Source organism: Podarcis bocagei, assembly GCF_964188305.1.
Source record: "Podarcis bocagei genome assembly, chromosome: Z".
NCBI lineage: Eukaryota > Metazoa > Chordata > Lepidosauria > Squamata > Lacertidae > Podarcis > Podarcis bocagei.
This window is the reverse complement of record NC_138140.1, coordinates 30,036,527-30,059,490: the sequence shown is the minus strand read 5'-3', so window position 1 is coordinate 30,059,490 and position 22,964 is coordinate 30,036,527. Positions and strand designations below refer to the sequence as shown.

The 22,964-nt window shown below is 42.6% G+C and overlaps 1 protein-coding gene across 2 annotated transcripts; it reads left to right on the top strand.

Annotated features, from left to right (window-relative positions):
- The first annotated feature begins 596 nt into the window (after positions 1-596).
- Positions 597-20,467, top strand: CYSLTR1 (cysteinyl leukotriene receptor 1). 2 transcript variants are annotated; one of them, XM_081180203.1, is made up of 2 exons: positions 597-993; positions 17,350-20,467. In XM_081180203.1, the coding sequence occupies exon 2, from the start codon at positions 17,367-17,369 to the stop codon at positions 18,402-18,404; it is 1,038 nt and encodes a 345-aa protein (XP_081036329.1). In that variant the 5' UTR covers positions 597-993; positions 17,350-17,366; the 3' UTR covers positions 18,405-20,467. The 2 variants fall into 2 exon arrangements, with proteins under 2 accessions (XP_081036329.1, XP_081036328.1); XM_081180202.1 differs by lacking the exon at positions 597-993 and adding an exon at positions 16,061-16,103.
- Positions 20,468-22,964: the final 2,497 nt, after the last annotated feature.

Below are 22,964 nucleotides of genomic sequence, written 5' to 3'. Positions count from 1 at the left end.
TGAAAAGAGAATGAGTAAATAGAGCTCCTGAGTCCTAATACTGAAATGGGGGGGGGGTATGAAAGTACACTGTAGAAAGTGTGTGACAAAAAGTATTTAGATTATTATGAACCCTAGCAATTGACATGTTCTTTCATGAGCTGGCTTAACGAGTCTGCCTCAACCCAGATTCTTCTGAGATTTTTCAGTCTGAGCCCACTTGCAGCATTTATCCCCGTATAATCAGTGCTCTCTATCTTAAGATAGCATAACTGTGACCATTTTTGTAACTTCCACACTGTGGAAGTAGTAGCAACCACAAATGGAACAACAATTAAAAGCAAGGAACGAGCATACAATATAAGGCATACAAACGCAACTGCTTTCTGGCAACTTCTGTTTCAGTGTATCTGAAGAAGTGTGCATGCACACGAAAGCTCATACCAAGAACTAACTTAGTTGGTCTTTAAGGTGCTACTGGAAGGAATTTTTTTTATTTTAACTGCTTTCTGTTTACTAAGGACACATAGTATTATAATTCCTTTTTTTTTTTTTTTTTTTTTTTTGAAAAAGAAGAAACAAGGCTTGGTTAATCAAACAGTTCATAGTGGACTTATTTGCATTTTTACCAACTAGGGAGGACTTAGCCCCTCCCTTGCCAAAGAATCTGGGGTGGGACCTTTGCAGGTTTTCTTTTTAAACGTTATGCTCCAGGCAGCGGAGCAGAAAGGGTCTGTTAAGGCAGCTGGGATACAAGCAGCAGCAGAACATCTATTGCATTTCAAATGCTTTTGCTTTCCTGTAAGCCTCAGAGATTTAGTCAACTTTTCATCAGCATTTTTCTTCAGAAGACAGGATACACCTTTTCCTCTTTCTAAAAGAAGGAACTGATCTGCCTGCAATCAGAAGCAACTGCTTTCAGTATCACAGTTTTTGCTACTTGATTTGTGATACATTTAGCGCAAGAATTCTTCACCGGAATTATCCACTTTCCTTGATGATGAAGAAAAGCTTGTAAGTAGCATGTAAGTTTTGGTATGTTAAAAAGTCAAAGAATGTAAATTTATGTTAGCAAATTTGTTGTATAGTCTTCTAAAAGGCTTCACAGCCGGGGCTGATTTGTGCAGTGGTTATGTTGCCTCTCTGTAGTTTGCTCTTGCAATATATATAAACAGACCTGTGCCATAAACCCTTCCTGTCATATGACATCTGATATGTGAAACTCTGAGTGATGCAACAAGCAAGGTATTCATAAAGCAGAAATCTTTTCAATCTTAGCTGAATGACCAAGGCTTTCCCTATGTTTGTTTTTTCTCCGTGTTATCGGAGGAGGAAGAGAAGCTCATTACCAGAACAATTATTAACTGCCATTTCTGACTGAGCTGTGATAAGACAATTGAAATGTGCACCTTTATCATGCTGGGATCTTCATCTTGGCAAAACCATGTGAGCATTTTGGGATTTTCGTGCCTATATATCAGAATGCCTGAGATTTACTACAGGATTACAACTATTCACTAGCTTCTCAGCATCAACACCATGCATTTAAGGCATTCAAATGTCACACCAAATATCACACTCATATAACAGTCTCACCTTCCCCCAGAGAAGTCAGGGAAATCGCAGCTCTCTGAACAACTCTCTGTGCACTTGACAAACTACATTTCACAGGATTATTTGAAGAAAGTTGTGACTGTTTAAAGTGGTATAGTGGTGCTTTAAATGTACGGTATACTGTCAATGTGACCCATATTATTATGGCTTCTGCCCAGCCACTCTTAATGGCTTATCCATGCTTTAAAGCTCTGTGTCCGAGCACTTTTCTTTTTTCTTACTTACTTTCCTTTTTGCTCTGGAGCCTTCCCCAAGAAAACCCGCTCTTTACTGCTGAATCAGAGCAAACAGCAATCCGTGGAAGACCCAAATTTCCATTTGGTGTGCTTCTGCTTTAAAGACTATGGTTTTGTGGGGAAAGCGCCATGGTGGGGGGAAAAGAGAGCGCCTAGACACAGAACTTTAAAGTGCAAACCTGTGTCTGGAAAGCACAGGGCGAAGGGTAAGTATGAATAAGCCCTTATATTAAGCACCTTACTGGTCCATAGTCGAGAATTATCATGGGGACGCAGGAAGCTGTCATGATATTGACTTAAGATCATTGGTCCCGAGCACCACCTGGAAATTCAAGGAATTGAACCTGCAAAGCTGTGACACTAGGTGTCTCCAAGGCAAGGCAAGAAGTGAAGTAGCTGCACATAATTGTCAATGGATGTTTCATCAGTGAGTCTTATTAATTAGGACATGGGTTCTTGGAGTTGGGGATCTTGGTGTGTTTGGATGTGGTACCCATGGCACTTGGTTGGATCTATTCCCATATTGATCTTTCTCCAGATCTAATGTGGACCAGTGGATCTGTTGCATAGCAGGACTGCCTTTTTGCACCTACATCTGCTCTATTTGTGGATCCACAAATGAGGCAACTGGAACAAAGCCAGTGTAAGTCTCTCTCACCCAAAGGAAACCAGGCCAGTTAGAATTGGCCCAGAACTTTCCATTGACGGAGGAAGTGAGAAGCACATAACCATCTTTTTCTCTGCATGTACCAATTGCATTAGAGTGATAATTCCCAGTGGTACTTGCTTAGCAAGCGGACTGTCATTCTTCATTTTTTTTGCTTCACATGAGACTTAACAGAAGTGCTCATGAATAGCAAGGACATCTGTTGTTTTTCTAACAGTGTTACATCAAATAATCTCACTCAGCTGATGGTAAGGCTTATGTTGAACAATGCCTTCTCCATGCTGTCACCTCACTATCACCCCTAAATTTGCTCTGGAGGGTTCTCTAGTCCTTCTGGGCCAAATTTAGGGAGGGGTTCAAGGGACTGTGGAGGTAAATCACTGAAAACAAGTTCCCAGAATTCTCAGTGAAGAGGGAGTGGTTGTTAAACCGCTCTGCAAACTGTAGCTCTGCGAGGGGGACAGGTGTATCCTAACAACTCTTACCACCTTTAAGAAGCCACAGCTCCCAGAATTCCTTGGGGAACTGATGACTGCTTAAAGTGGTATGATACTTCTTTAAATGTAGAGTGTGAATGTACAGTGTGTACAGGCTGCCCAGTGTCTTCCTTCTGTGTGGAGGAGGTGATACAGTTTTGCCTACATAAGCAACAACACTTGGAGAATTGGGTTGTTGTCCTCATTTTTAATGATTTTAATACTGGTTGTTTAAAATATAACACGAGGGGTGTGTGAAAGAAGCAATGTTGGCTCCCATTACCAAGAAGAATATTCCATCAAGAAAAGTTAATAATAATCCAACCATCTTAATTTAAATATATACAAGAATATAAGCTGTCCATAGGTCCAAGATTAATGATTAAAATAAATCCATTCAAATTTAGAAAGAGCAGTGCAATCCGACCTTGAAGTATAAGTCTCTTTGCAACCGCAATGGCTCGTCTGTGAGTTCCTACATCATAGGAATGTAGTTTAAAAGTGTGTGAACTTCTGTGGATATCAAATATATTTCCAAAAGGAAGTTAATACAAAAAGCTGTTTCTGGCCAAAAGTGAGACACCACAGGGCACTGCAACATCATATGTTGCAATGAGACATTATCATCATTACATCACCAGTGTCTGTCTGAACCAACCCTTCCTGTAAAGACACTGCTGAGTTCTGTATACCCAAAACATCATTGTTGTGGCTGCTGAAGAAGTCTCAATTTTAAAACCAACATTAGTGTAGATTCTAATGTTGTTCCTTAAGCACTTTGAGTATCCACTTTAAGACATTCCAATAAATAATTATTTTTAAAAAACCAGCAACTACAGGTTTAACGTTCTGTAATGTAGGGTTGCCATATTTCAAAAAGTGAAAATCTGGACAGAAAAATTATTGAGCTGTTTTTGCAAAAATGCAAAGAAACTGGACATTTTAAAGCTATTTTTGAGGAAAACACAGGGGGAAGGGAGACACTGCTGACATTGGTCGCCATATGTCCGGATTTTCCCAGGCATTTGGCCGATTTCTGCCAGGAAACTACCTTTGACTGCAGTATTCCGTGTATGTCCAGGAAATTCCGGACGTATGGCAACCCTATAATGATCCAATTATTCCCTCCACCAATGCAGCAGATTCTGAAGCTGACAGTCCATAAACAGGCACCAAAAGGTGCTGTCACTGAAGATATTACCATTCAGCCGTGGTTATAGTAGTCCCTTTCTTCTTATATTCGTAGACCTTAGGAACATCAGAAATAGAAAAACAGAGGTGCTTGGAGAATTAAGTTGGAAATAGAAAAAAATGATGTCTCCTTTTAGCACTCCTGTAAACATTCTTAAAATAGCAAGGATGTGGAAGGAGTTGTGCAGAGGTATCTTTTGTAACACCTGGAGGCTGATTTGTTAGGGCCCGTCAATCTCAGTCTGTCCTTAGCCAGCCTCCACCTGTCTGCTGTTCTTACATTCACTCCAGGGGGTGGTACTGAATGTCAACTTCCTCCTCTTAAGTTTCAGTATTCCTGTTTTTGAGCTCAGTAGGACAAAGGCAAAACAAGAGTTAGTTGCCTCTATTTTTCATTAGCTACTGTTCATTAGCTACTGTTCATTAGCTACTGTTTCAGTAGCTACTCCAGCTACTGTTGGCATCTCTGCTTTCTGCACTACCAGGGCTCAACCACACTTCCACTTGTCCCATTCCTAGAAAGCACAGGTCCAATAAATTTTCCGCTTGCCCTGCATCTTTTCCAGGGAAAACCTACCCTTTAGCCCTAAATTGGAGAAAACTCGAATTGCCATTTGCTCCGATTGAGCGCTAAAGAGCAGTTTTCCCTGGGGGAAACCAGCAGTATAAGTGGAAGTGTGAATAAGCCCCCCATCTCAGTGGGTCCCAGCCACCACTGCCTTTGTTTGGTGGGGGCGTGCATGCATTTTGCATTAAAAGAGCTTTGAAGGGAAGAAGGATCTGGGTAAATAGCTTGCCATCTTTTCATCCATGGAAGCCGCGTGCAGATGGTATAATGAAGTGGGAATGTGGTTGTGCCTGCTAGTCCTGGGCCCTTGCATTAAGTTATAGCATCTGTAAGGAGGGCAGATGTACATGGATACCAATGTCCAACGTGATGGATTGTGTGATCTGTACATTGCAAATTATGTGATGTAAAGATCACATCATTCCTTCCAAGCCCCTCCTTTGTGAGGGTTTATCATGAGTTACTGACATTCAGTTAATACAGTATCTGTATTTTTGTTCTATTATGGTACAACTTTAACTGAGTTTGTAGTGCTTTTAATTTTGGTGCACTGGATGCAGAAAAGTATAGATATAGATAAAGAAGCAATGCATGCAAAGTGTTCATGGAGGTGCGGCTGGCAGACATGATTACTCCTCATATTGATTATGCAGGGCTCTGCAGGGGATTAAAATTTGCCCAGGAAGAAATCTTTAGAACAATCCATCCCACAATTATATATATATATATATATATATATATATGTAGGTTTATATATATACATATATATATACATATATATATATATATACATATATATATATATACATATATATATGTATACATATACATATGTATACATATATATATATACATATATATACATATATATATGTATACATATATATATATATATATGTATATATATATATATATACATATATATATATATATATATGTACGAAAGCATATATATATATATATATATATTTGCTTTCGTAGATTTTCACGGGTACAGGAATGCAGGTTTTGGTGTCTTCGGGTATCTTCCCGTGTAAGAGTTGGGGTGTCTAGGCGACGTTTCGACGAGGTCTCACTCGTCATCTTCAGGCTGGTGCTTTCGGCTTCTTGTTACTAGAACAGAGCAGGATCTCAGTGTTTGAGTTCCTATAAATACTGTTGAGGGGGTGTGGTGTATAGCCTCCAACGTTCTGGGTAGAGAGGAAGTTCCCAGGTTATTGTGCCTTTTCTTCTTTTGTTCATTAATTACTTGAGGGATATCTTGAGTGATTTCTTGAGTGATATTCTGAGTACCACTTAGGAGGGTCATTAGGTGTGGATTAGTTGCTAAAGCTTTCGTGTCTTGACCTCTTGAGCTTGTGAAGAGTTTTTCTGAGAAGATGGCTGTACTGCACTTAGTTGTGCTCTGGCTTGGCTTCGTGTATATATATATATATGCACCCATGTTTAACTCTCCCATTGAAACAGCCAATGAGACTTGAGTATGCCGAAATTTAGGCTTGAACTTGTCCTTTTTTTCGGTGATAACCGAGTGCATTTCCCCAAGAAGCAAGTTAGTTCCTCAGAAGGGCATGTGAAGAGCAAGTTCCTCTTACATGAACTTAGGAAACCGTCTTACATAAAGTCTGACCACTAGTCCATCTAGTTCAGTATTGTTGACACTTGGGCTTATCCACACTTCCTTTTGCCCCACTGCTTTCCCTTTAGCACTCATTCAGAGCAAACAGCAGTTCAGGTTTCCTCCAGATTGACGTTTGCTCCCATTTAGAGCTAAAGATCAGGTTTTCCCTCAGAAAGGAACGGGGCAAGAAGGAAACCGCTTGGATCTGTGCCTAGAAAGCATGGATCAAATGGAAAACCACCGGGCTGTGCTTTCTAGGCATGTGATAAGCAGAAGTGTGGATGAGCCCACTGATTGCCAGAAGAAATTGATAAGATTTCACATAGAGGTCTTTCCAAATCCCACCTTATTGGCAAAAAAACTGTGGTATAAACAATAAATCCTGGGAGGATGAATGCTCTTTGATTTGGTGGTTCCCATGTGCTGGATACAGGCAAGTTACCCATTCTGTATGAGAATGTGCTCCCTCTGAAGGAGCAGGTATGTAGCTTGGGGGTACTCCTATATACGCTCTCTGCCCACATGTCCTCTCTGTCAGGAGCACCTTTTACTATCTTTGTCTGGTTTGCCAGCTGCAGACATATCTGGGCATGGATAGCCTGACCACTGTGGTGTGTGGGCTGCTAATTGCAAGGCTGGAATACTGGAATGTGCTCTATGTGGGACTACCCTTGGAACTGGTGCAGAAGCACTTGCTGGTGCAGAATGCAGCAGCCATAATGCTGATGGGGTAGCGTGGTCAACACTATGCATCACCATTGTTAAAACATCTGCACTGAGCCAGGTTCAAGAGCCTTGTATTACTATACAAAACCCTAAATAACTTTGGTCCAAGATATCTTAAAAAGGTAAAAGGACCCCTGACCATTAGGTCCAGTTGATGACTCTGGGGTTGCGGCGCTCATCTTGCTTTATTGGCCGAGGGAGCCGGCGTACAGCTTCCGGGTCATGTGGCCAGCATGACTAAGCCGCTTCTGGCGAACCAGAGCAGCGCACGGAAAGGCCATTTACCTTCCCGCTGGAGCGGTACCTATTTATCTACTTGCACTTTTATGTGCTTTCGAACTGCTAGGTTGGCAGGAGCAGGGACTGAGCAACGGGAGCTCACCCCATCGTGGGGATTCGAACCGCCGACTTTCTGTTCGGCAAGTCCTAGGCTCTGTGGTTTAACCCACAGTGCCACCCATGTCCTGAAGCCTAATATCCCAGCTCAACGTCTATGATCTTGTATGGGAGCAATGCTGGCTGTGCACTGAGTTGGCGAGGCTCACATGATACTGACATGAAATTGAGTTTATATGGTCATTGACCCAGCTCTGTGGAATGCTCTTCCAGTACAAACTAGGCAGGCATTTTCTGCCTTGACCTTTAAACATTTGCAGAACACTTTTCTTTAGTGCCAGGCTTATGCAGGCAATTCAGGCGGGCACTTCAGTAATAGTTAGTTGGTGATCTGGTTGGTTTTTACGGTATTTGGTTTTTTAAAAGTGGCTTTTATTTGTGTGTGTGTGTGTGTGTGTGAGAGAGAGAGAGAGAGAGAGAGAGAGAGTGTAATTGTCGTAAACCATTTTTAAAAACGAAATTGTATTTTTATAAATACATACCAGGAGATGTCCCCTTCTTCATGTGCTCCCTCCTCAAGAAGTCAGGAGGGTGGCAACATGAGAATGGGCCTTCTCTGCAGTGGCTCCCCGTCTGTGGAATGCTCTCCCCAGGGAAGTTTGCCTGGCACCTTCACTATACACCTTTAGGCGTCAGGCAAAAATGTTCCTTTTTAACCAGGCCTTTGCCTAACCTGATCTACATCCTATACCCTTTTTAAAATGCTAGCTCTTTTTAGGGGGGTTCTATTGGGTTGTCGTTTGTATTTTGATTTTATATATGTGATCCTTTATGTGAACCACCCTGAGACCTTCTGGTATAGGGCGGTATAGAAATTAAATACATAAATGTCAGGGATTGAATGTCAGCCCTCATCCCCTACATTTATTCCTGATTCTCCCTTTCCTTTGAAAATCCAATAAGACATAAAATCATGTCACCACAATCACCAGCTTGCAATATCTGAATGACTTATTTTCAATATTAAGCTCTCAGCGGGAAGCACCCAAAGTAAATTAGGTGGAACAGGATAGGTAAGGAAATGTAAGTCTGAAGAGTTGCTAACATGAAAGAATTATCTTGAAAATATACAAATATAAAAAATACAGTCTGATAAAGTTAAGTGTAATGAATAACTATATTGTAATAGTTGGTCTTCTGGTGCAAATAATGAAATTTCAGAGAAGGTTTGGGAGAAAGAATACATTTTATGATATCAAAGATACATCTACTGGGAAACTTTTGCAAAATAACAGCTAGATGGCACACGGCAGATAATAAGGTACCGCTCCAGCGGGAAGGTAAACGGCCTTTCCGTGCGCTGCTCTGGTTCGCCAGAAGCGGCTTAGTCATGCTGGCCACATGACCCGGAAGCTGTACGCCGGCTCTCTCGGCCAATAAAGCGAGATGAGCGCTGCAGCCCCAGAGTCAGCCACGACTGGACCTTATGGTCAGGGGTCCCTTTACCTTAAGTTCAATATACCTTAAGTTTACCTTAAGTTCAATATACAGACTGTAAAAGATGATTGGAACTTTCATTATTACCCAGATAGTGGGAAAATGTATTAGCTTCAATACCTAAGGTGTAATTAGTTTTAAAATTAGGACTAATGCAATAGAAAATAATATTTATAGTATATTGGACCCCTTTATGGTTGTATAAAAAAGGGTTAGCTAAGATAGCTCAGTGTTGGAGATGTGGCAAGGACAATGCCTCTCTGAAACACATGTTCGTACAGTGTTCTTTACTTAACAAGTTTTGAGAGAAAGTGCTGCACTGGGTAACTTTGACTGTGCAGAAAAAGTTAAATCTTTCAGCAGAGAATCTTTTATTGAACTATATGCCTGCAGTATGGAAATTAACAATGGGACAATGGAAATGGATTTCCCGTGCCCTAATGGTGGCCAAGATATTGATATTGAGGAAGCCAAGATATTGATATTGAGGAACTGGGAAAAGAAAGATATGATACTCCTTCAATCAATGGATTGATATGACATCAATGGCAATTTATGAACGGATTGCTTATTGGTGCAGACTCTGTATGGATAAATACGATAACATTTGGAATGAATTTATACAAAATGTAGTAGGCTATTAGCATTTACATAAGCACTAGGACAATAACACTATACCAATTTATTCAAAAATGCATGGGAATGTCGTATATTGCTCTCTTTTTTGTATATTTTAACTTTTATATGTATCTTTGTTGTTCACTTTTCCTCCTCCTTTTTCTGTATCACTTTATTTCTTTTAATGGAAATCACCTTAAAAAATTATAAATATTAAAAGCATCCTTCAAACACTGTGGGATCCATTGGCTGAAATCTCCACAGTGTGAGAGGTTTCACTTAATCTGGAAAATGCAGTTAGTGCACAATGCTGCACCACGGTTGCTGACAGAAGTAAGAACCTTTCAGCATATAACACCTCTGCTTGGAGATCTGCACTGGTTCCCAATTCATTTCAGGACCACATTCAAGGTGTTGCTGTTGGTATACAAAGCCGTTCATGTGTACTTGCAGGATTGCCTTGCCCCATATGTGCCCACTTGACCCCTTTGATCTGCAAAACTAGCCCTGATACAGGTGCCACTCATTCCATAGTTGTAAGAAATTGGTCTTTTAGTGTGGCAGGTCACACTGCCTGCCTGTAGATGTGAGGCAGGAGCCTTCACTGCACTCTTTTCTGTGCCTGCTTAAAACATTTTGCTTATGCAAGCCTATTCACCCAGGCAGATGTTGGCGTGCTTTAGCCTTTCTTGCTGCTAATTTTATTTATCTTTAATTTATTTTCGTTGCTTTTCATGTTGACAGTTTTAATACTTCCTGTAAAGCGCTTAGCAGTTTTACTGCAATCAAGTGGTGTAGCAATTTTGTTAAATAAATAACCATATATATAATTTGGTTAAATATTGTTGTGGACCAGAGTCCTGGTTTCTCTGTTTCTCTCTCTCTCTCTCTCTCTCTCTCTCTCTCTCTCTCTCTCTCTCTCTCTCTCTCTTCTATGTAGGTAGACAAGAGACATGATCAGAGCAGGGATGGTAAGGGGTGTGGCTTAGGGAGGGAATGCTGAGGGCTAGATAGAGTAGCTTGAGGGTCCACATTTGGTCCCTGTGCCTGAAGTTCTCCAACCTTGCAACAGGTGGATAGGATTAGGAAAGATAAGTGTGTGCAAAGAATATGTATAAGAGTGTGTGAGAGAGTGGAGTGATGTTAGATGGTGAACAGGACTTCTTTTAGTACTAAGAAGTAGTTATTTCCAATACATTGTTGGTAAGGCCAGGCGCAGATTGGGTTCTGTGCCAGTGGTGTCCATGCACCCAGTTCTGAGCCAAGGGGGCACTGTTTCAAACCCAGGTTAGTGAGGCATTGTGCTTTGGGAAGGAAGTGTGAGGCTCTGACAGAGTCCTAGAAACCTCCTTCCTCCTTCTCAAAGACTAGATCCAGAGGACAGGATCACACTTCAAAACGACCTTGACAGATTAGAGAACTGGGCCAAAACAAACAAGATAAACTTTAACAGGGAGAAATGTAAAGTATTGCACTTGGGCAAAAGAAATGAGAGGCACAAATACAAGATGGGTGACACCTGGCTTGAGAGCAGTACATGTGAAAAGGATCTAGGAGTCTTGGTTGACCACAAACTTGACATGAGCCAACAGTGTGACGCGGCAGCTAAAAAAGCCAATGCAATTCTGGGCTGCATCAATAGGAGTATAGCATCTAGATCAAGGGAAGTAATAGTGCCACTGTATTCTGCTCTGGTCAGACCTCACCTGGAGTACTGTGTCCAGTTCTGGGCACCACAATTCAAGAAGGACACTGACAAACTGGAACGTGTCCAGAGGAACAGCTGAATGTGAACTTCATGAGTGGTAAAAATGACAACCATCTCAGGCACAAGTGCCTAGTGCCTATTGGGATTGGTAAAATGCCAAGAGTAGGTGGAGCCGGGGCCAATGACAGGCGGGCCCATCTAATCCTAGTGAATCGTCTCTGTCCATAAAGGCTGGCTGCACAAAGACTACGGAGGAGGAAGCTGGCAGGCAGTACTGGACTGGTTGTAGATAAGGCAAGCGGGTGGGAAGAGCTTGCTGAGGACTAACTGAGGTGTCCCATTCACCCTAATGGATCCGCCTCTACTGCCAAGTAGTGGCTCTTCAGGGTGACTTGCATAGAAGAAGAGACAAGTTTTTAGTCCATTTATCAGCTCTGGCTGCATAAATGTTCCTACTCTCCCACTTCTAAAATTTCTTCCACGTCATATCCCTCTTCTCCTCTCAGAAAGCCTGTTAACCTTCACACGGCCTGTCCTGCTTGCAAATTTATAGGCTGATTGGGAAGAGGTTTCAGAGAGTGCTCAAGTTCTCTGGAATCTCAGGGGCAAAGGGCACATAGCCTACTGAGAGGATGCTTGAAAAGCCTCTGATATATGATTCAGCTTCTATGTTTGTTGGATCGAGGCCACCAAAGACATAAACAGCAACTGAATTTCACATCATAGGCATGGACAGTTATAGACATGAGGGGAGGCTACGTATGTTTCTGGGCATGCTTTCCCACTGAAAGGATTTACAGTTGTTGCAAGTTATTTTCTCAAGTAAACATTTTCAAGAACAGCTCCAGGGACATTTCCTTCCCTCTGTCATTTTGGCCAGAACTTTGCATACCTTGAGCCACAGAACCACTCTCCTAACATGGGCATCACTGCAGCTTACCTGGATGGGGCTTAAGTGGGACAGATTGGGGCAATCTCAAATCATGCAGCTGATCCAGTAGGAGCACTGGATTCTATACACCAGTGCATCCACACTGGACCCAACTTCTCACCTGTCTGTCACCTCTCTCCCACTCCCCACTTTGACCACCCATAAAGATGGTTCTTTTTATTGTTCTGCTCTTAGTTATAATTCTTCTCCTTCGTTTCTATTCTTTGTATAAATCACCAAATACTTTATTATTAACCACTGGTATGAAAATTGTTTTAGCTTCATTGTAAAAGATATTTATCATACTCTGCTTCAAAGTGAAGAACACAGTGGGCTTATATCAGAGTTTAAAACTAAGTTACAAAAATAAAATCAGGCTGCAGATAACAACAATAATAATGACCAGATGATATCAGTTAACAAGTGGAAATTAACTAGCAGAAATAAATTATGATATGGTAAAATGCTCCACTTAGTGAGTGGAGCCAGGAAGGTTTTTAAAACTACCAGGAAATGTTTTGTAGTCGTCCCCGTCCCCCCCCCCCGATAAGTTCCTGATAAAAACTAGGGTGGTTTATGCAAATTTACTGAATCTCAGACTGAATTTGAGTCATATCTTGTCACAGTTCAGACCTGTATCATTTTAACAGCCCCAGGACTCGACTGAGGGTGGGGGCATCTGTCCTACTTTACATAAGAACATTTGTTGTTGTTGTTTAGTCGTTTAGTCGTGTCCGACTCTTTGTGACCCCATGGACCAGAGCACGCCAGGCACTCCTGTCTTCCACTGCCTCCCGCAGTTTGGTCAAACTCATGCTGGTAGCTTCGAGAACACTATCCTACTATCTTGTCCTCTGTCGTCCCCTTCTCCTTGTGTCCTCCATCTTTCCCAACATCAGGGTCTTTTCCAGGGAGTCTTCTCTTCTCATGAGGTGGCCAAAGTATTGGAGCCTCAACTTCAGGATCTGTCCTTCCAGTGAGCACTCAGGGCTGATTTCCTTAAGAATGGATACGTTTGATCTTCTTGCAGTCCATGGGACTCTCAAGAGTCTCCTCCAGCACCATAATTCAAAAGCATCAATTCTTTGGCAATCAGCCTTCTTTATGGTCCAGCTCTTACTTCCATACATCACTACTGGGAAAACCATAGCTTTTACTATACGGACCTTTGTTGGCAAGGTGATGTCTCTACTTTTCAAGATGCTGTCTAGGTTTGTCATTGCACATCAGAACATAGGAAGCTGCTATAGACCATTTTAGACTTTGCGTCCATCTAGCTTAGTATTCTCTGCACTGACTGGCAGAAGCTGTCCAGGAATTCAAGCAGGGTTCACTCCTGGCCCTACCTGGAGATGTCAGGTATTAAACTGGGGGGGGGGGTCTTCTGCATGCAAAGCAGGTGCTCTACCACTGAGCTATGCTCCTTTCCCCTACTTCTGAGACAGCAATGCTCTGGAATGGCTGTCAAAGTCCAGGTCCAAATATAAAGAACCCTAAATAATGAGAACAGAAACCTTGAAGTTACCCATCACCTGAACAGCATACTGAATAGGCACACAGCTCACCTGGCTACAGCCTTCCTCAGCCTAACTAGGGTATGATACAATCCCATTGAGCCTCTGCGTGACCCCCACCCCAGTCATCACTCAATATTTCTAGGACTGGGCGGGTGATCTTTCAGACCAAATGATATGACTTCAGGGGGGGGGGAGGAATGACTAGGTTCCAGCCCCACTCCTTTTCAAAGTAATGCTCTGGGTATCCTCCAAGAAATGCATAACTATAAGCAGAAACAGGAATTCCAGCGAGGAATTCCCTGGTTGCATTGTGGTCAGAGCAATTGTTTCCTCTCTTTCAAAAAGGCAGATTTTTGTTTTACTTTGGGTACACACTCTGAAATTTTGCAACAAGGCCTCTCCAGACATCCTTTTTTTTTTTTTACTGCACACTCATGATGATTTGTGTCCATGATGCTCTTGGGGTGGCCACATGCAACTCTGCTTTCAATACTTCCTGCAGAAATCCCATAACTTTTTATATCACAAACGAGATGGTCCATCCTGTTTAGCCGCCTGAGGCGGAACAGGAAGGCGCTGCCCTGCCTCTGCTGAAGCCTCACGTACTGGGGTTGTGCAGTGGTGGCTTCTGGTGAGGTCTCATGAGATTTCCACAAGACCTTGCCAGTAGCTGCTGCCATGCAACCCCAGCGGCTGCAAGGGCGGGGTGTGCCTGCGAAATCCTGCCCCCCAAGGTGACTGCTTCAGTCCCCCTCACAGGCCACAAACATTCTGATTTATTTCTAATCTGCTCTGGTTGTGCTATAACCTCTCCACACTGTAATCATAGAATTGTGAAGTAGGGTGGGACCCTGAGAATAATCTAGTCCAACTCCCTGCAATGCAGGAATACACCGCTGTCCCATATGGGGATCAAACCTGCAACCTTGGCATTATGAGCACCATACTCTAACCAACTGAGCTATCAGGAGTAGCATTGGGGAAGCATCACAGAACAGACTAAGCAGAATAAATCCACTGCCAGTGCACTATCATTATGTCAAGAACATGATGCAATAAAACACCAGTCTGGAAGGGCCCAAAGTGGTGGTGCAGAGTAATTGTACCTCTATGATGTGTGACCATTCTAGGACTGGTGCAGGCAAATGCATCTCAGATGATACTACCTCTTTCCCTCTGTCAAAACCTAGTTCTCCCTTTGAGAATGTGTGTTGTGTTGAGAACACAAAGAATCAGAGTGCCCAGCTGCCTTCCCTTCATGGGCAGCAATTCTGCCCAAACTTACCTGGGGGAGAAATCACATTGAACTTGATAGGACATACTTCTGAGTAAGCCTGTACAGGATCACTATTTTCATTTCCCCAAGTAGAATAACAATTAGAAATGAATACCTTGGGTTGTGTCTAAGTAGATGCGCCCTTACTTCTAATGGCAGGTTGTGGTTTTGGTTTGGCTTCTGCCTGTGCAAGCCTTCATCTGATTTCTTTGAAATGGTGCATAAAGTCTGGAGTAAGGGGGGGCGTTATTGGTAGTGCCTTATTTCTATGAAAAATTGTGTCGCTACACACTGTGCCCCCCATCTCCCCCACCATTGCGTCGCTGTTTGCTTGTACTCCCTCTGCCACTATCCCACCACCACTGCTTGTCCACCTCCTCCCTTCCCCCTGCTTTGACCACTACCGCCGCTTCCCAGAGCCTCCCAGAGCTGATTTGGTGTGACCCTTTTACAATCGCCAAAACACCTTCCAAGAAGGTGCCTGGCAATTGTAAAAAGGTCGTGCCAAAGCACCTCTGCTCCCTTTCTGTGATGTTTTCAGATCACTTCCAGGTTCACTGTGATGTGCATGTTTGCACACATATCAGATGCACCTCAAATAGTTTCTGCATGTATCAGTAACTCTCAGTAATAAGAGGGTCAATGGTCTCAGGTTGCACAGTCTAAAAGTCTCAACATAAAAGAAATGGAAATTGGGAGGGAGGAGGAAAAAATTCAAGGAACCAGCTCTTAGTCACCAAATTCTTACAAGTGTTCTGTCTGGCAAGGGGTGAGGGAGCAAGGTCTTGGTGCTGGTGCTTCTTTGGCCAATAGCTGGGCCCAGGCTGATCTTCCCCTTGCTGCAATATTATTCCTGGGAGGCAGGGGGTTTAACTCTCCAGTGGCCTTTTGCCCCCTGGATGACGGCACAGGCCAGTGTGTTCTGATTTTCAGCTCTGCAATCCCAACTGGTGCACATGGATAACAGGTTTCCAATAAAGCCTTAAACATCTTTATGCAGAAGTGAGTCCTGCTATTTTCAATGCAGCTTACTCACCCCCCCCCCGGTAAACTGTGATGGAAAAAATCTGTGCACAAGGCAAAATCAGACACTGTATTAAAGCCTTCCCAACAGAGCCAGCCACTCACCGAAAAAGGATACAGTAAGTTATTTTCATTGGTAAAGCAGTCCTTTCCTTAAGCAGGATCGCCCCCTTCTGGTAATCACATCGTCTGCCATGCCAACAGAAATAGTGAATAGGCAGATACTGTAACTGCGTCGGATACAAGGCTGAATGCATGAGCTTCTGTCCAGGGAATCTTCTGGGATAGATGAATATGTAAGTTCTGGCCTCTGTCCATTTAAATTTTTCTCAATTTCTCATTTTCCCAGTCTCAAGTTCGGTTTGCTAGATTTCATTATGGAAACTCATGAGCATTTTAGCATGCATCTCTCCCCATATGCACATTTTTGTATGCAATTTTGTATAATATACACCTTTTTGCAAATAATATTTTCCCTAATACAATGCATTTTTGAAAGTTAAGCAAAGTGTGTGTTGTTAATATACACTTTCCCCTATTTTTGTACATTTTGCGTTTAGAGATCTGCATTGCAAAATTGAAAGATGTGCAAATTCTGATGGATAGCTGTGCTTAACTTTGTGTATTTTTAAAACTATTTCTTTAAGAAAATGTGAATTGTGTAGGTTTCCATTAAAATGTAAAAATCTCCCTTTCCCAGCTTGTTGGACAATTGCTCAAACTCGCTTAGCAGATTTGCAACTCAGAACAGAACCAGTATTGGTATAATTCACTGGTCCAAAAGCAGGTTTCAGAGAGCAATTCAGCCCTGCCCTGTGACCATTCGTCATCAATAAAATGCCTGAACTTTGCTCAATTAATTATTAAATTAATAATTAAATACGGACACCTTCACATATTACAGAAGCAATAGTTTGAAATGGAAGACTAAGCTTGATTTTGAATTAAATTTCTTCTCCACACATGGAAGAAAATGCTTCTTTTAAGGTGGAGCTTGTTTAAGGACATGTGCTCAAGTAATTAAAATTATTTTAATTTGCTGCATTTTCTTAAGTGCATAGCTTAAGGGGATAGCTTTTGAAACCACCAGATGTTAATTTGATTGATCGATCTGATTATTCAGCTTGTTGTTGAATAATGGTTTCACAATTCTCCCTAACTTCTTCACATCCAGAGGTCACTGAAATAATATCTCTACCAGCTTGCTCAAATAACTGATGTCTCAGATCCGATTATTAATTTGCAGCTTACTAGCTCACTGGGAGCCCTGTAAAGCCATCTCTTTCAGCAGTTGCAAAAGTTGTATAAAAACACCACACTAATGCTGTTTTCCTTTCCTTTTCTCCCACCCCAACCCCACTGCAGGATCTGAGTTCAATTTGATGACTCGTGGCGAAAATATGCAGAGCAACGTGACGACATGCAGTGCCACCATTGATGAATTCCGGAGTCAAGTGTACACTACAACGTACTCTATAATCTCAGTGTTGGGCTTATTAGGAAACGGCTTTGTGCTGTGTGTCCTTATAAGAACATTCCAGGAGAAAACAGCCTTCCAGATATACATGCTCAACCTTGCTACTTCAGACCTGTTGTTTGTGTGCACACTGCCTCTGCGGGTGGTATACTATGTCCACAAGGGCGACTGGTTCTTTGGTGACTTCCTATGCCGGATCAGCTCCTACGCCATGTATGTCAACTTGTACTGCAGCATCATGTTCATGACGGCCATGAGCTTCTTCCGCTGCATTGCCATAGTTTTCCCCATGCAGAACCTCAGGTTTGTAACTCGGAAGAAAGCCGTGCTGGTATGCGGAGCCATTTGGATCTTCGTGACACTGACGAGCATGCCATTTCTGCTGAGCGGCTCATACCTGGACAGTTCGAGCAACAAGACTAAGTGCTTTGAGCCCCCGCCAGTAGATCAGATGCTGAAGCTGGTGGTCCTCCATTATATTGCATTATTTATTGGCTTCATCATTCCCTTCACCACCATCGCCGCCTGCTACACCATGATCATAAGAACCTTGCTGAAAAATTCCCTGCAAAAAAAGGAAGCGGCCCGCCGGAAAGCCATCTGGATGATTGTCATTGTCACTTTGACCTTCCTCTTGAGCTTCGCTCCCTATCATGTCCAACGCACGGTCCACATTCATTTCATGATGGAAGGGGGTTCGCGTTGTGAGGATACCCTCTACATGCAGAAATCTGTGGTGATAACGCTTTCCCTGGCAGCTTTCAATTGCTGCTTCGACCCACTTCTCTATTTCTTCTCTGGAGGCAACTTTCGCAAAAGGCTTTCTACCTTCCGAAAGGGGTCGGCCTCCAGTGTGTTGCAGGCGCACAAGTTCAAGATGTCCTTAAAGAACTTTGAGGAGGAGCCAGCTAATGGGAAGGCACAAAAAGAGATGGGCTTATAGCCTTTGCAGAAGCTACCAGAAAATCCTGGCAGGGTGGGAAGCCAAAAGACCTGGCACACTGCTATCTCTTAAGTTATGAACATGATGGTGCAAGGCAACCTGGAACTGGCATGACCTCTGGTGTCATTCAGATACCTCTGTAGCAGTCATACCAATCTGAGCTGCATTATCCCATGTGTGTTGGTGGTTTAGCAGATGTGTGGGATGATTTGTCATATTTATTTGCCACATTTATGTCCCACCTTTTCTCCAAGCTCAAGGAAGTGTACATGGTTCTCTCTCCTCCTCCTGTTTTATCTACAGAGCAAACCTCCAAGGCATAGCTGTCAACTTTTCCCTTTTCTTGTGAGGAATCCTATTCAGAATAAGGGAATTTCTCTTTAAAAAAGGGAAACATTGACAGCAATGTGAGTCCAAGGTAGATTAGGCTGAAAGATAGTGGCTGTCTCACAGTTGCCCAGTAACTTTGCATTGCAATCAATCAATCAATCAATACATCCTGGACTGCTTGTGCATTTGTGTCTTTTACAGCTTGACTTGCAAACATGTAGCCTTGTGGAGGCAATGCTAAAGAGTAACCAATGGCTAGATACCGCTTGATCTAAGATAAAGGGACACACAGCACTTTTGAAGCACACACATCCCACCCACTCCCCAAAAATCTGGTCACTGTAGTTTACCCCTCACTGAGTTACAATTCCCAGTAACACTTAACCAACCACAAGATTCTCTCCAAATTAAGGGAAATGAATTAATTCTTAAGTGTTGCAAAGTCACTATCACATCCTAGTGATCTGATTCTCAGAAAGATCATAGCTATAATTGGGTGAAGAAGGGTGAAGGTCCTCTGGAGAGTGGGAAAGGGAATAGGTATAGGAACCTAAGACCCCTGTTGAATAAGGCCAGTGGCCCATCTAGGCCAGCATCCTGTCCTCATTGTGGCCAACCAGATGCCTGAAAGAAGGACCTGAACACAACAGCAGTATCCACCGCTTATGAGTCCTATGAACAGGCATTCAGGAACACACTGCCATCATGGTTAGTAGTCATTGATAGCCTTGTCCTCCATGAAATTCTCTAATCCTCTTCTGAAGCCATCGAGATTGGTGACCATCACTACCTTAAATATGTGCTGTGTGAAGAAGTACAGTGGTACCTCAGTTTACAAACTTAATCTGTTCCAGAAGTCCGTTCTTAAACTGAGGCGCACTTTCCCTAATGAGGCCTCCTGCCGCCGGTGCCCTTCCACTATTCAGATTCTGTTCTTAGACTGAGGTAAAGTTCTCACACTGGGACACTATTTCAGGTTTTGTGGAGTTTGGAAACCAAATCGTTCTTAAACTGGACTGTTCTTAAACCAAGGTACCACTGTACTTTGTTTCAGAGGTGCCATCTTTTCAAGACGATTGAGGGGGCCCAATGTGATGTCCTGGCATCATGCAGGTGACACCGCAAGGAGCCAGGGGGCAGAGCCAAATGCCCTCTGAACACTGAGGGGGCCTGACCCCCTCAAAATAAAATAAACATTAGGGAGGCCCTGAAAGTGCCTCAACCTCCAGGAACTGGTGCCTATGCTTTGTTTAGTTTGTCCTGAATTGCCAGCATCAGTGGATGTTCCCAAGTTCTAGAGTTAAGAGAGAAGGGTAAAAACCTTTCCCTATCCATTTCCTTACCCTTTTCTACCTCCAGAGCATATATAGCAGAAAAGGGTTGTTTTAGATACACACACCAGTTTTAATCCCACCTTCCAGCATACTTAGTATAAGATGTAAAGGGCTTCAGTGGGGAACCTTTGGTCCTCCAGATGTTACTGAACTACAGCTCCCAACATCCCTGGCCATTGGCCATGCTTGCTGGGGCTGATGGGAGTTGTAGTTCAACAGCATCCAGAGGGCTAAACATTCCCCACACCAGTTTCCTCTTCTCACCTACACCATCTTTCCTCTCCCTTTCAACAGGCACTTTGACATTCCATTATATCCTGGAGGCTAACAGAGCTTTCTCAGGTCATCAGTTGGTTTGTTTTTTAAAACGTTCTTATTAAATTTTAATTTACAAATGTATATGCTTACAAATGTATATGCAGTGAGTGCATACTCACTGAGTATGTGAGAACCACTGTCTTATTTCCACTGAGTTGGTGTCAATGAGATTGCTTGCCAAGAAACTGATTAAACTGGCTTACATTGTATATCAGGGCCGACCCACCCATCAGGCAAGGTGGGGTGACTGCAGATCCTGATTTAAATCTTTCCCCCTTCCTTGTTCCTGATGTAGATTTCCCTGGTGGGGAGGGGTTTGCCATTTTGGGGGTCCATCTCAGCTGCCAAAATGTCTTGGGCCAGCCCTGGCTGAAATGCAAGCAGGTACCACAAAGCTATAGTGAGCTCTGATACTGGTGCAGAACAGAGACCTGGGAAGGCATGTTTAGAGTTTTGAGCTAAGACCAAGGAGGCTCATGTTAGGAACATAGAATCACACTGAATCAGACCTTAGGTCCATCTAGTTAAATATTGTCCCTCAAAGAACTCTGCAGGCTACTAGGGATTTACTACAGAGTAAACTACAGACTTTACTAGGGATTGTAAACTCTCTGAGGGGTGAACTAAAGTGCCCACAATTCTGTAATGGAATGTATGCACTTAAAATGTGCTTTAGTTATAGTGTGCACTAGACCTGGTCTGAAACCCTGAAAAGCTTCTGCCAATCAGTGTTGATAATGCAAAGATAAATGAGCTATGTTTGAATCCTCTTCCCACACCCAAAGTTTAGTTGGCAAGGTTCTGCAGAATTTTCAGCATCCTTGTAAAATCTCAAGAGAGAGCAGGGGAGGAAAATGTCAGAGTGACCTAAATCTGAGTGAAGTGGGGCTGCTGGGGCGGGGGTGGGGGGAGAGAAAGAGACAGAAGAGAAACAGCCGGTAGGGAAATGCACACATTCCTTCAGCACTCAGGAGGTTATGGTGGAGCCGCAGCAGAAAATACAGCTCTGCTGGTGGACCAAAGTAAACAGGATTGGAAACTCCAGCAAGACCATTGCGCAAACTTTCAAGACATTAATCACAGTGCCAGTGGGAAATGTAAACATTTGTCATGGTTGGAATTAATGCAGCTGGGGAGCTGATGAGTATGTGCCCTGAATTCCCAAAGAGGCAGGGAATTCAGAACTGCGTCAGGGCCAATGAGACCCTTAAGCCTACTTCCTAAATAGTGCTATGGCAAAAATGCAAAATATTATTTGGTATAAAGGCTCCAGGGAGATCAAGGCAGGGCTCATCTCCCTTCAACATGCCAGAGTCAATGCCTATCCAATCAAGCAATGTAGGAGTAATCTGTTCCTCATGGTGCCAAACTAGATAGACATACTAACTCTGTATCTTTATCCTTGAGGGCAGAGAAGGGGAGGTAGGATGAATTTGAGTCAGTTCACATTTAAAAGCAAACCTACCTAATTAACACTTTCCAAGACAGAATGAGAAGTGAAACACTGCCATTTGCACTTCGAAATTTGCACTTATCTGAACTTTGCAATGCAGTTCTCCAAACAGTGTTGACAAAAATACATATATTAGATATATAAAAATGTATATGGTTGTGAAAATGTGTGCCGTAGTCCATATTGCATAGAAAATGTATTTAGCAGGAGAAAATTGTACAATAATGCTGGGGGGAAGGGATTAATTTTTTTTCTTTTTTATTAGAAAGCAAATTGCTGCAGGACTGTAGATAATTGAATTTCAGACTGGAAAAAATGAAAAACTGAGAGAACAAAAATTGACAGAAATTTCTATCTCTAGCACAGGGTTTCATTTATTTATTTATTTTTCAAGAAAACATGAATGATTGTTTTGGTGGCTCTGATCTGGATCAGAAAACCTAGCTTTGGAGTTGAAACTTTAACTGTTCATTGTCCCAACTATGATTACAATCTGAATCAACATCCCCATTTGCCACCAACTGGCACAAGGTGGGGATGGGCCTTCCATCGAACTAAACTGGGGTTTTGTTCCATATGCAAACTGCCAGCAGAGGGGAGCCCAATCCAAATTGGGGCTACAGTGAAGGGCAATGGGTTAAAGCTCTCCTAATGCTAAGAAGGGATTGTTCAGTCAGTAGAGCCTGAGATATCTGATCTCAGGATTGTGGTTCGAGCCCCACATTGGGCAAAAAATTCCTGCATTGCAGGAAATTGAACTAGATGTTCCTTGTGGTCTCTTCCAACTGTACAACTCTATGATTCTAACCCCCATTCTAGAGTTAAGGGCACTTAACTTTAAATCATAGAAAAACTAAACAATGGTTTAAAGGCAAATGCACTGGACACCTCCTGCAAAGAAATGAACAAGGAAACCTCAGCAAGGTAGCAATTGCAGAAAGTATTAAATTTCAAAAGTGATTTTCTAATTGCCAGTGTAGTTATTAGAAACTGTGGCCTATGTGGAGTGTATTGCCAAGAGTAACATGCATGTAAAATATATATCGTGTCAATTTTGTCTTTGTGCTGAATGTAAATATACGTATGCAGACCCTCCTTCTTTTGTTTCCCTTGAGGTGGGGCTTG